This window comes from Budorcas taxicolor, chromosome 11 (assembly GCF_023091745.1).
Source record: "Budorcas taxicolor isolate Tak-1 chromosome 11, Takin1.1, whole genome shotgun sequence".
Classification (NCBI taxonomy): Eukaryota; Metazoa; Chordata; class Mammalia; order Artiodactyla; family Bovidae; genus Budorcas; species Budorcas taxicolor.
The window spans coordinates 145,444,181-145,457,457 of NC_068920.1; the positions used below are offsets into that span (position 1 = coordinate 145,444,181).

At 46.8% G+C, this 13,277-nt stretch overlaps 1 protein-coding gene across 2 annotated transcripts in view; it reads right to left on the bottom strand.

The window, feature by feature from the left end:
- LPIN1 (lipin 1) overlaps nucleotides 1-13,277 on the bottom strand; it is a 127,677-nt gene that overhangs the window by 22,956 nt on the left and 91,444 nt on the right. For both annotated transcript variants that reach the window (XR_008200115.1, XM_052648074.1), the window contains exons 9-15: nucleotides 11,928-12,246; nucleotides 10,836-10,929; nucleotides 9,975-10,165; nucleotides 8,891-8,984; nucleotides 8,116-8,185; nucleotides 4,457-4,549; nucleotides 1,172-1,251 (exon numbers count right to left, since the gene is read on the bottom strand). Coding sequence is in view for 1 of the 2 variants with exons in the window: in XM_052648074.1 (XP_052504034.1) it covers nucleotides 1,172-1,251; nucleotides 4,457-4,549; nucleotides 8,116-8,185; nucleotides 8,891-8,984; nucleotides 9,975-10,165; nucleotides 10,836-10,929; nucleotides 11,928-12,246 (941 nt within the window). In the remaining variant the exon portion in view is untranslated. The remainder of the gene's footprint in view (nucleotides 1-1,171; nucleotides 1,252-4,456; nucleotides 4,550-8,115; nucleotides 8,186-8,890; nucleotides 8,985-9,974; nucleotides 10,166-10,835; nucleotides 10,930-11,927; nucleotides 12,247-13,277) is intronic.

Sequence of the window (13,277 nt, forward strand, 5' to 3'; positions counted from 1 at the left end):
AACCTTTCTCCCTTCTCCAGGGCAGACCTGCACGGGGGCAGGTGGGAAGGAGCCGTGCCGGGCACCATCGGAAGGAACAGATAGGGTGTCCTCCAAAAACAGCCCAGCTGAGAGCCAGCCCCGCCATGCAGTTTTATCCGGTCCCTACACACTCTTCTCACACAGAGGACAATAAAGAAATCAGACTGTCTCCTTCGTGACACCTATATGCGTTTCTAGTTCCAACAATGAATTCTAGAAATGACATCGTTTCAGATACAGAGGTATGGCCAGGAAGCCAAGGACTGGACAGCTAAGCCTGCCTTCCCTAGCAAACAACAGATTGGGAAAATCTCACTGGCTCAGTAACAGTAACTTAAGGCATGCCTACTCTGAGTCAGGCACTGGCTTGGCCTCCGAGGTATAAAAGGATGGAGGTAGGCAGCTTGCCTTCAATGAATATGTCAGAATTTTCTGCCTGTAAACAAGAAATGCAATCCTGGTTCTCTTAAGCACAGGAATACTATATAAGGGCAAGGTCATCTGTAAAGTTATTATAAAATATCAGATTACTCAGTGTTGATATAATAACACCATCAAATTAGTGGCTGATGGCACTGCCCTCAGAGGAGTTACCCTCAAATCCCATAGCATCAAAACAAAAACACATATCAAGTAGGTTACCCTGAAGATAAAACACTACTAATGTAGATAAGTATTGTCAAATTCTAATGTCTCCTAGGCCAAGTTAACATGAATCCCTATCAATACTTAACATAAGTAGTCCTGGTAAGTGATTAAACCATAGAGAAAGGCAAGCTCCTAAAAAAGGAGCACTTGTTTTCACATCATCCCCGTATCACCCATATCATTATTTATCACCACAACCCCTGTTATTACCCTCTATAGACTGAGAGCTACCATGTTCCAAGACCATGAGGAATGTTCTTGTGACATTATCTCATTTACTTTGGAAAGTCAGTATCTATGGAGTGCTTCCATCTTATTCATGAGATCAATTTCAGTAAATTACTCCAGGTCATTGAGTACAGAGCACCAGGCCTGCAACTGAGATTGGTCTACATTCCAGGCCCAAGCTAATGCGGTGAACCCTATCAGTGTCTGTGGGGCGTGTGCCTTGACTTTGGACACAGACAGGGGCTACAATACCCCAAGATGACTAGCACTGTACCTGGTGGCCATGCCCAGCTGTGACGGCTGCTCCCCGGTGCTGTGGCTCTTTCCCGCGAGGCACTGCTCTGGCTTACTTTCCTGGAGAAGAAGACGACAAAGAATCATGGACACAGCAGAGGGAAACCACCTGCATGACAGCAGGTATTCCCTGAGGGGCTCCCTGAAGTCCAGGGCAGGCCCCCAATGCCTTCCCCAGTGGCACACCCCACCCCCAAGGATGGAGGGTCCCAGTTATTCCTTTGCTTAGCCGTCGTCTACAATCGAGCTGAGAAACATTTTTTACAAAAATAAGTCTGTTTTCCATAAGCGCTTGTGGCACTAAACCAAGGCTCCATAATCACAGCAGCTTATGCAAATGCTTTATCAAGGGCTGCTTGGATACGCGGGGGCTTTCAAAATATTTTCTTCTAATTGCTGATAGAAATGCCTGAAAATATTTTCACACCATATTTTGCTTGAGAAAAACATGGATGCATTCTCTTTCTCAATCCCGCATGCTCTTAATAGAAGATGCTCCCTTAATGTACTGCCAGCGCTTTGGAATATTGAGAGCTCTGGGCTAGTTCTGCTTCTCTGGTTTAAAAAGCTCAGGCAAGTGATAGAATGTTTCAGAGTTTTCCTTTTCCCACCAGCAAGGCAAGGGTGATGACATGCAGCTCCTAACAGTGTTGGAAGGACCACAGAGATGCTACACATAATCCCAGAGCCTGGCCTAGAGCAGGCAGGGGAGGGAGAAGACATCCACCTGCCAGCAGACATCGCAGGAAGTCATCACAGGCCAGACGGACGTGTCAAGGGACAAAGGCTTTACAGTCACATCTCCTTATCTATGGTCATTCGATCTGGAGGAAGGTTAATGCATTTAATGTTGATAAAGAAAATGAGTGATAGAAACAATATAACATGGTGACTAGCTTAACATATGATGGGTCCAAGCTATTTTCAAAACTTCTTTAGCTTTTTATAAGCATGCAGATAAATGACGTGAAAAGAGGCCCAATAATGTTTAATCTATCTATTGAGGCGGGTAACTTAGCCACTGCTATCAACAATTCTTTATTAGACTTGTTCAAAAATACATGTCTATCTGAAATGTGGTTAGTGTTTTTAAGAGATATTTCATAACTCTTCCTCATTTCATGCTGGCATTTCCCTCAATTCCAACTAACAAGACTCTAGATACTCTACAAAAAAAAAAAATAGGTCCCTAAAATAGCCTTTTATCTAAACTCTAGAACGTTCTGTTCTCTACTAAAGGAATCAGAAAGGCGTTTTCCACTTTAAGTCTTCTAAAGTAAAGTGAATGCTAGCTATAACGTGTTTATTCCCTCTTGGAGGAAATGAGACGGTCAGAAAAGCTCAGGGATGCTAATAGAAAACTCCCCAAAACAGTGTCATCTTGGTAAAAACACTTCCAACAGACTCTTTCCCTTTGAAGTAATGAAATAAACAAACTGAACATCTGAGCTTTTTTTTTTTCACTCTTGTAATAACCAACTCAGCTACTGTCCTCGCATGATCAGCATTCCCTCTAATATCTGCTCTGGGTCCATCTGGGTCCTAGGGAGACCACAGGGATCAAAGCCATACATGGTCTCTGTTTTCATGGAGTTTAGGGTCTGGAAGGGTCAAACAGCCACACTAATCAGTGTATAATTATAAATGCTGGCAAAAGTTGTGAAGGAAAAGTTCACAGGCAGGGCCATGAGGGCAGAGAACAGCAGACCAGAACAACCTGCCAAGAAAGGGCCATTTAAGATGCTAGATAACTAAGTGAAAGGGATGAGAGGGGTCCTAAGGACACCAGGCAGAGAAAATAACACAGGCAAGGGTCCTGGGGTAGAAGCGACACCACAGCAGAGAGGGCAGGGGGAGACGGCAGAAGATGAGATTCTGCAGGGAATCAGGGGCCAGGATACACAAGGCCTGTGGACCATATTAAGGATTTTGGTCTTTAAGAATCTGGGAATCCACTAAAAGCTTTTAAGAAAGGAGTAATATAAATTGGACTATTACCCTAAAAAGACCAAGGCAACTACAGAGAATGAGAAAGAGGAAAAGGCAGGAGTGGATACAAATGGACCATTTTCAAGCAATCTTAGGAAAAAAATGGCAGCCTAGACTTTTGGGGGTGAAGACGGAGAGAAATGGAAAATTGGAGCAACATACTGGATGATAAACTGAAAAGAGAGGTGAGGGAAAAAGGAAGTATTAGCTTACAGACAGAGAGTGGTATCGTTTTCTGAATGTGGTCCAGCAAAGGAAGAACTCTCAAGAAAACCATCCGTTTGATTTTAGAAATGACGAGTTTGAAGAGCTGAAGCATCCAAGTGGAGACATCGACCTAGCTAGGCATTTGATAAATTAATGTGAATTATAAAATATCTTCTTGGTTAGTAAAAATGGAGTCGTTGTATAGGCATGGGTGAGGTTGCCTGGGGAATAAAAGGCAGTCTTTGAAGAAGAGAGGTTCCTAAGACAACCCTGTAACAGCAGTGGTATTAGTTGCTCAGTTGTGTCTGATTCTTTGTGACCCCAAGGACTGTAGCCCACCAGGCTCCTCTGTCCATGAAATTCTCCGGGCAAGAATACTGGAGTGGGCTGCCATGCCCTCCTCCAGGGATCTTCCCAACCCAGGGATCGAACCCAGGTCTCTCGCGTTGCGGGCAGATTCATTACTGTTTGAGCCACCACCAGGGAAGCCTGAGGACCCACTTGTACAGCAGCTGAGCCAGAGGACAAACAGCCCCTGGGGCAGGGGGTTGGAGGGCAGATGGACACACTGATATGGAAGCCAAGAAAGAAAGTACTTCCAGAAATAGGCTGAGAGGCTGGCAAAGGTCTGAAGAAAAGTATAAGGGTTTATAGAAACAGAAACCAAAGTCATGTATATTTTAGACATGCTATTGACATGAAATGACTAACAGGAATCAGTCTACACTATAAGTCTGCCTTGCTAAAACTGTTCTCATGAGCAACAGGAAGATATTTTACTTAAACATTTAAAAAAAAAAAATCAGGTTAAATCTCTCTTTTCTATAGATGAAGAAACGTTCCAGAGCGGGAGTGACCTGACCACACTTTCCAAGCTGAGAGGTAACAGAGCCAGGAAGTGAGGCCATCTCTGCCCACCCATCCAGGTCCTTCTCCACCTCCCCTTGTTCTACACTGCCTTCGCCTGCAGGGAGGCAGAGCTGGCTCCTGGCTCAGTGTGATGGGTTTGCTCACTGACACACGAGCCCTTGCTGAGCCAGGCAGAAACACTGGTGTTCTCCAAGCTTACCTCTTTGATTGTGGTGTTTCTTCCCCTCCATGAAAACCACCATCTTCCTCCCTTTCTGGGCATCTTATCCCTCATGATAGACTCCACCGTGGCCTGTTTTAAATGGATGGTAACATAAATAATGGAACCAAAAAAAGATCAACTTAGCACATTCAAACCAAAAGACACGCACATGCAAATTAAAGATTAAAAAAAAAAAGAAAGAAAGAAAAAAAAACAAAGAAAAATCAGAGAAAACACGACATACTATTTGTGGATTAAAAATTTTCGAGAAGCAAAACCTAATGGCATCCAAAATTACATTAAGGTAACTTAGGCATGAAGACTTAAGAAGATGTTAAAGGAATAAACAAACAACAAATAAAATACAACACAACAACAACAGAAAAAGAAAGCATTGAAAATCATTAGTGATTAGTCAGACAGCAAGTTTTCAAATTAAAGTGGTTTACTGATTAAGATATTGTTATTCTCAATAAGATGATTATAAAATGAAAAATGAAATGATTAATATGAGGTACAAGGTAAACAGTTTTAAACAAAAAGTAAAATGCATGGGATCTTTTTAGTAGATGTAAATTTCCAAATTTGGGCAAACTGAATATTCATAGATGCATTTGACTTAAAAGCTCAAGTATTAAAAAGGAAATCCATACTCTCGTCCTAAATAAATGCAAGTTGAATAGGAGATTAAATATTAATTAGTAATATTCTTTGTAAATCAGTTGTACTCCAATATATTTTAAAAAATAATAATAATTTTCTACACATTTTAAAGAACAAAATAGTCATCTTGAGGCTAATTCAAGTACCAAAGTAAATATTATCTAATTTCCCTTCTTTGGTTTATAGAACTCTCAGGCCCTAATACCTCAGCGAGTAATGAGAGAACTGTCTTTCCACCAAACAAGTTGCAGGTAAGTGGAAAGATAAACGATTCACATATTTAGCCTGAAGTGTGCTTCTTTTTATCATTTAAGAATCCCTACCTGACACAAAAGAAAACCTGAATACACTGAACAAGCCAATCATGCCCCTCAATTCATGAACAGGACAATTCACAAAGATGCCAATTACCCTACTCCTCCTATTTCTACTTCATCCATACAGTAAACAAAATTCCAATTTGAAAGAAAAAAAAACAGGATTATTTTCAAACCTAGACAAACTGGTTGTAAAGTTCATTTATAAAACAAACAGAAATGGCCAAGAAAACTGAAAGCAAGTAGGCATAAGCCTGGCATGTGTGTGTGCTATGCTGCTTCAGAACACTGGAGTGGGTTGCCATGCCCTCCTCCAGGGGATCATCCCAATCCAGGGACTGGGCCCGTGTCTCTTATATTTCCTGCATTGGCAGGTGGGTTTCTTACCACTAGTGCCACCTGGGAAGCTCAGGCACAAGCCTTACTAGATATTAAAATATATTTAAAACTTACAGCAATTAAAAGAATGCAGTCTTGGGACATAATTTAACATATTATTAGAACAGAAGACAAAGTCCAGAAATAAACCTAAATTCACAGGGGAATGTAATATAAGATAAAGCTGTAATTGCATATCAATGGGTAGAGAGTTACATAATGAAACGTATGGAGATAATTAGGGAGCCAACCATGACCCTCTCAGTTGGCTCCCTGGGTGAACCACACCTCCTTTGGTTCTCACCATCACAGCCAAAACTCTGCTCAAGAATCAGACTGTACTATCCATGAAGGCAGGCTCAATTCTGGGGGGAGAAACTTAGATTTTTCTGCACCACTCATGGCCATTCCATTGTGTTGCCAACAACTGGCTGAGAGGTGATCATGTGACCAAACTGTGGCCAATTAAATGTGAGAAGCCTGTCTCCGTCATCCCTATTTTGGACACTTGTATGAGCAGCTGTTGGATAAAACAGTCATCTTGGGATCATAAAGGGGAAACTAGGAAAATCACAAAGGCTCATTCAGCTTCATCTAGCCTGAAACTACCAACCTCTAAGATTCTTATGTCAAATAATAAACCCCTGTTAATCCTGTCACTTGTGGTCATTCTGTTTCCTGCAACCAAAGCATCCTGATTCAATAACCAGCTGGGGGGAAAAAAAAAAAAAAACCCCACTGATTTCATTTCTGGTACTTCAACTCATGACTTTCAAAATAAAATCAAGATGGATCAAAGATTTAAGAAAATGCTGGAAGAAAAGACAGGGCATATTTTCATAAGTTTTGGAAATGGGAAGCAGGGCCATTCCAAGTGTGATACAAAACCTAGCAACCTCAAAAGATAAGACTGATGAAGTCTCTGCATAAAAATAATTTCTATTATTAAATAAACACCAAAAAAAAAAAAAAGAGTCCAAAAAATTACTGACAACCTGTACAATATTTAGGCTGCCTACCACAAAGACTAATTTCTTTAAGTTCAGGAGCCATGTGTATTTGTTTTTCTGTGAACTATATAGCCTTTATCAGTAAATTTCTATTGCACTGGTCTTTCTTCTCACTGATTTGTAAGAACTGAGACACGTAAGACAAAAACTTGTCCTGGGCCACAAACACTGTACAGAACCTGCCAAGGACAAAACAGAAGCCACTCTGGAGCATAGGCCCTCAGCCCAGTCCACAAAGAATACTCACAGATAAAGCTCCACGAAAGATGCAGTCACAATCCCAAAGCATGTGTGCACGCGCACACACACATAGCCACAAAGGAGAGGACGTAAGCTAAACAAAGTCAAAATAGGCCTGCACGACCCTCAGGTATGAGAACTGCCTGACGGGCCACAAGGGCCACAGCAACACAAAGCCTTTGCTAAGCATGTGAAGGATGCAAGTGTGAGATGTGGGCTCTGCAGCCGAAAGAACGGAGCATTTGGAACAAAGACCCAATGCCGGAAAGCGATCAATTCCAGGAGAGGCCTGGGAAACCGGCAGGGGGAGGACACGGGCATGGTGGGCTGCTGCAGTGCATCTGACTGCCACCCTGGCTCTTTTCTGTAGCTGCTCACCTGCTCTCAAGTGCAGCCAGGAGCTGCCCACTTGCTCCTCCTTGGCCAATCGGCCCCTAGCCTGCTTCCTGGCTGAGCTAGGCCTGATGTGAGTGTGGGCACCTGGTGTCTGGTATAGTACTACCCTGTCTCCCCTCATCACCCTTGGGCTCAGCATCCACCTGCTTTGCCCCCATCTGTGTCCCTGGCACGGCAGGTGCGGGGACAGGAATCCTGGAGAGGCAGGACTCAGTCTGGCGCTGCCTCCACTGGGAGCTTTTGCTTTGACAAGAGAAGGGAGAAGGACATTCAAAGTGCAAGGGAGACACCTGCAGTTTATACCCGTGAATTTCCAACCAGCACAGTGTAATTAACCTCATGGTTTCTAAAGAAAATGAAAGAAAGTGAAGTTGCTCAGTTGTGTCCAACTCTTTGTTACCCCATGGACTGTGGCCTACACCAGGCTCCTCCATTCACGAGATTTACCAGGCAAGAGTACTGGAGTGGGTTGCCATTTCCTTCTCCAGGCGATCTTCCCAACCCAGGGATAGAACCCGGTCTCCCACATTGTAGACAGACGCTTTACCGTCTGAGCCACCAGGGAAGTCTAAAATAAAAGCTAAATTCCAACCCCCCAGATTCAGTGAGCCATCATTTTCATGTCCCTTTTCTTTCTCATGGTAAAGCTCACCTTTGGCAATGGTTTCTGGAAGGCCTGCATGGCCAGGAGCAGAGGCGCCGCTGTCGTCCAGTTATAGTATCTGACACAAAACAAGGAAAAGCGGTCAGAAGACCAAGGCTCAGACCTCTAATGTCCCGAGAAGCGGTCATGTGAGGCTCTGGACGTTCAGAGGGTCCTTAAAGAGCCCAGTACTGTGGCAAACACCCCAGGTCAGCCGCCACATGCCCCAACCTTGCAGAAGACCTTCCTCCAGCCAAACCCCCAGCGGCCACTGTGGCAACAAGACAAACGACATGGCAGGTGAGCCAGCGGCCAGCTGAGAGCAGCCCATGCCCCGCTGGGAGTCAAGCCACTGATGCGCTGGAACATTTCTGGCCTACACTTCAGGGAAAAGGAAACGAAGACCCTCAGTTAACACGTAAACATCTGTGGCTTCCTCTAATGGGGAAAAGTTTGCCAGCAGCCTGTAAAAATACATGCACATTCCCTGACCCCAGACAACAAAGCTTTCAAGGAGTGGGTGCCTGGTCTATCTTGTGATAGAGGCCAGGGCTGTGGCGTCACACGTCCCACTGTAAAGTCTGGTGCAGCTGAATGCAAGCCCCACAGGATCCAGTTACATCAACGTTCTAACCATATAAGCGATGCAGCATTTTGCCAACAGTGAAGAGACGATAATAGATTTTAACAAAGACTTAAGTTTATACATTTCTAAGGGTTACTGAGAAGCTGAAGCTGAATGGGTATCACACAACGGCTGAAATGACTTTCGGGAGGAACTTACTTATTTCCAATCTTCACCACGAGATTGGGGTCATCAATGAGGGCAGGGTTGTCCGCAAACTGCTGATATGACACGGCCTGTTCCAAAAATGCATCTGTGAAGGCAAAGGGGGGAGGAAATACAAAGAAGATTTAGTACAAACACCATGCCTGTTTTCACTCCCTCACAAGTATCTTCTGAGAGTTTATGCCATCCAGCTATGCAGACAATCCTATCTAATCTATTTGCCAAGGGGCCTTCAGTTAGTTTTGGGGGTTGTGTCTGTGCATAAATGAAGAGAGACGGGGGCAGTCTGAGGATGGGGGACAAGTGCATCCTTAATCAGGGCACATGTGTTTACATGGGAGCAGGCGTGTAGGAAACACCATAAACACAGGCCCCTGCAGAAGCAGACCACTGGAGCTCAAGGTATGGTCACCCGGGTGTGAGTCACAGTCATTGGTGTGACCTTCCACACCCACCTCCTCGCCAGTGGTCATGAGGATGGACAAAGTCATGAATGAAAGCTCGGTGACCTGCCTAGGGCAGGTAGGGACACCTAGAGCCACCTGGTCCAGGGGTCATCAGCTGCAGTGGCTGACTGCACTCTCTGGAGGTCTCAGGGCCACCTCACCATGTAAATAGCATGAGATCCTGGGAAACTAGGGATAAAAATAGGGTGGGGGCTATGATTTAACTCAGATCACCTAAGCCAACCCTGAGACACCCTTCTGACACAGCCAAGAAGGGTCCAGAGCTCGCTCAGACACCCCTCCCTCCTCCAGCATTTCTGTACACTTGCTAGCACTCTTTTTTCCCACTGTTGACGTTCCCACTACCCCGGGGCCCCACCCCACTGCAGGACGGGCACAAGCTGTGCTCAAACACGCCTGACGACCAGTGACCCAGTGGCCTTGTTGTCGCCTGGGGCGCCTGTGTGTGTGCCCTGCAGAACACCGCGGTCAGTCAGCCAGCCGCCGCCGAGCAGCAACATTTGGGTCCTGAGCCACGCGCGCTCCTACACGAGCCCGGGGCTTCGGGCCGGTCCAGCCGGCGGCCACCAGGGGGCGCTGCCGGCTCTAGGATGGCGGCGGCCGCGCGGTACCTTTGGTGATCTCCCGGTTGTCGCTGAGGCCCCCGCACAGGGAGATGGCGATGGACGGCAGGTCCCTCAGGCCGTCCGACGTGCTCTCCACGCCGCTGTCGACGCCAGAGCTGCCCACGGACTGAGGGGACTGGTTGGCGGAGCGGGCTCCGTTGTCGCTGGCGGGTTTCGTGAGCCCGGAAGGGTCTCCGCTGGAAGGAGAGGAGAGGGAGGGGCTGTGAGGAGGACTTCCCGAGCCTGGCGCTGGGAGATGTCTCGCTCAGATGTCAGGTGACCCCGGCAGTGAGAGGGACAAACGATGTCATCCCAGCAGACCCTCACTAAGGCGCCATGGCAGGCACACGAGCTACATGAATGACCTTAGGAGGAAAAAAAAAACCATTTTTAAACCCCTACGCCTCCCTGCGTTTTTCTCCCAAATGCACTGGAATTGACGGAATAGAGAGCATGCCCTCCCAAGAGGCCACCATCCTGTCACGCCCTCTGCGGAGCCAGGACTCCCCACAAATGATGGGAATCCCAGACCATAGGGCCCCCAAGGCCCCAGGGGACTTGCCCTGGGGAGAGGCAGGGCTGTGCATAGCTGATCTGGGATGAGGATCACTGACCGCTGCAACATCACCTTGGTATACCTGGGGAGATGGCCTCGAGCCTGTGTCCCCGGCTCAAAAGCCGTCCCAGGACGGGGGGACAGCCATGCCCTCACGTCTACACAGGGTCCATGCTTTGACTGGTTGCTCCTCACGGTAAAACGTGGAACTCCTGAAGCTTTTTCTCACTCACTTTCTAATCAAATATAAGGAAAAAGCGGCTCCCAGGTTAACATATACAAAACATAGGAAGCATAAAAAGGGCTCTTACTTTTTGGGGAAATACAGGGCGGCGACTTCAGGATCCATGTCTGTGAGGTCATCTAAGTAGACGCCGTCAGCCCCCAGGTGTCGGCTTCGTTTGTCTGAAAGGGCACACGGGTCAGGTCAGAGCACCGTTCTTCAGATGCAACCTCACAGACTTCCGAGCCTCTCTATAAAGAGCACTTGAGCACCGTGTGCAGATCTGCTCAGAAGGGTCCACTGAGTGAGTCAGGTAGCTTCAGTGAGCCTCAGCTCCCCAGCTGGGAGGGGCCTGAGAGGTACTAAGCACTCAGCACACTGACACAGTGATGGGTATTTTTACTATTATCAGTATTGGTTTTGTTATTATTATCACTAAACAGCAAAGCTTTCACTGAGCACTTCCCCATCAGTACTCTGAAGCCTCCTGAATGGTACATCGTTGGCCCCTGGCACCAAGACTGCAGCCTTCCAGTTTACTGTGGCCAAAGAATTACATCATCGGTTCATACAGACTAGAACCACCGTGCACAAAGCCACGCAGCTAACAGATGAGGCTTCATGTCATTGGTCTGGACAGGCAGCCAGGTGGGCATTCGACTACATGTATGGAGCCCCCACCATGCGCCAACCGCTATACGAAACACCAGGGAAACAGGTAAAAAGACAGAAATATTCTTGACCTCACAGAGCACGTATGTTCTAGTACGGAAGTCAGGCAAACAAACAAGTAATCACTTGAAACAGTGGTACACGGTATGCAGAAGTTAACACAGGGCAATGCACTACAGGGAAACCAGGGGCAAGGAAAGCGGGGTGCAGACTAGCTTCATCATCAGTGTCTGGTGCAGCCCCAGCGTGGGGGACCCCAGCATCCCTGACCTGTCCAGTGGAGGGCTGTGGGGGTGGATCACTGCGCCATCCCTGAGGCCTCCTTCAGGTCAGATTTTCTACAACTCAATTCTGAGAAAACACATATCCAGCACAAGGGCAAGGGACTGAACAAGAGAGATGTCCTGTCTCCCCTCTGAAGAATCTTGAACTTTGGCTGGGGGAAGAGGCTGTGGTGGGCAGAGCCCCCAGTGCACAGGAAGGCAGTGGGAAGCGTCAGCTTTCTCACCCTTTTTCCTGGAAGGCGAATCCGTCTTGCTCGCAGCTACTGGGGCAGTGTGGGCAGAAGGGGCTTTGGGCTCCTCGATCGTGGGTAAAGGGGGGGCTGCTGCTCCCAAAGCCTCAATGTCGTCTTCGTTCACAAACTGTATCTCTGTCTGCGGCTTGTTCTGCTCCAGCAGTGGCTGCACCGGAGACGCCCTGACCAGTGTTGGTGACTGGTCACTAAACGCATCTGAAGATTCACTGTGGATGGCTTGGAAGTGCATTTTATCACAGATTTTCCTGCTGTTCAATGGGCTGGACTCTTTCATCTTGTGTGGCGAGGACTGGATCAAAGGGGCAGGGAGGGAGAGAGAGAGAGAGAGAGGTCAGCGAAGAGTCGAGTCAACCAAAGGGCCCTGGGCAGGCACAACTGTAAAGGACACAGTGAAGCCTTGGCGGGTGGGAGGGGGTGGCACACCTGGTGACTCCCACACTTGCTGAAAAGTCTGGAAACCAAGGATAGTATTTCCAAAGCAAATGAACTTTCATATAAAACATTAACTGCCAAATGGAAGTGAGTGAGTGAGTGAGTGAATGAGACCACCAATCTAACACAAATGTCCAGCAGGAGAAAGGGGAATGTATTCACACCACAGGGCGATCAAGGTGCTGAAAGTGAATTATGACACATGGTAACAGGACGAGCCTTGCAAAACTAAACTCTGCTATTAAAGCCAAGATTGGATTTATCATTATTGGGGGGGAGGTGTCAGAACAGTAATTGCAAAGGGTGGGGGGGCTTCCAAGTTCTGATTTAGTCCTGGTCTGGATGCAGGTCACGTGGACACATTCACCTGTGTGAAGTGTGTGAAGTGAAGATGTTTCAGTCTTGGCACTCAGGATCTGGGTGTTTCTCTGCATGTGTGTTACAGTTCAATGAAGTCCACCCCCAAAACGTGAGTGAACAAGGGGAGACTTGGTGGCTGGTTCCCATGAGTGGGAAAAGGGCATTTCTGACGTTAACTCTCCAAGGAATTTCCAGTTATGGAAAAGATTTATCCAAACAGAAATCAAAACGCAGCTTGTGGGCTGGAAAGCGGGGAGCGGGTATGCGTTTCTGCATCTGATCCTACAGCTTCGAGCACAGAAGAAAACAATGCAATAGTGGATCTGTGGCCGGAACTGTTTTGCCAAAGTGATGGGTTTGCACATTTGTGCCATTTCTCCAGCAACAGATGACATGCATTTGTAAAGATGGCTGGCTGGGTCAGCACGACCGCTTATAGGCAGGGAAATCAGCATTTTCCATGAAAGCTAAATATAACCTAGAAAGGGAATGAACCCACAGCTTCAGCCTCAACAGACCTACTCTCCA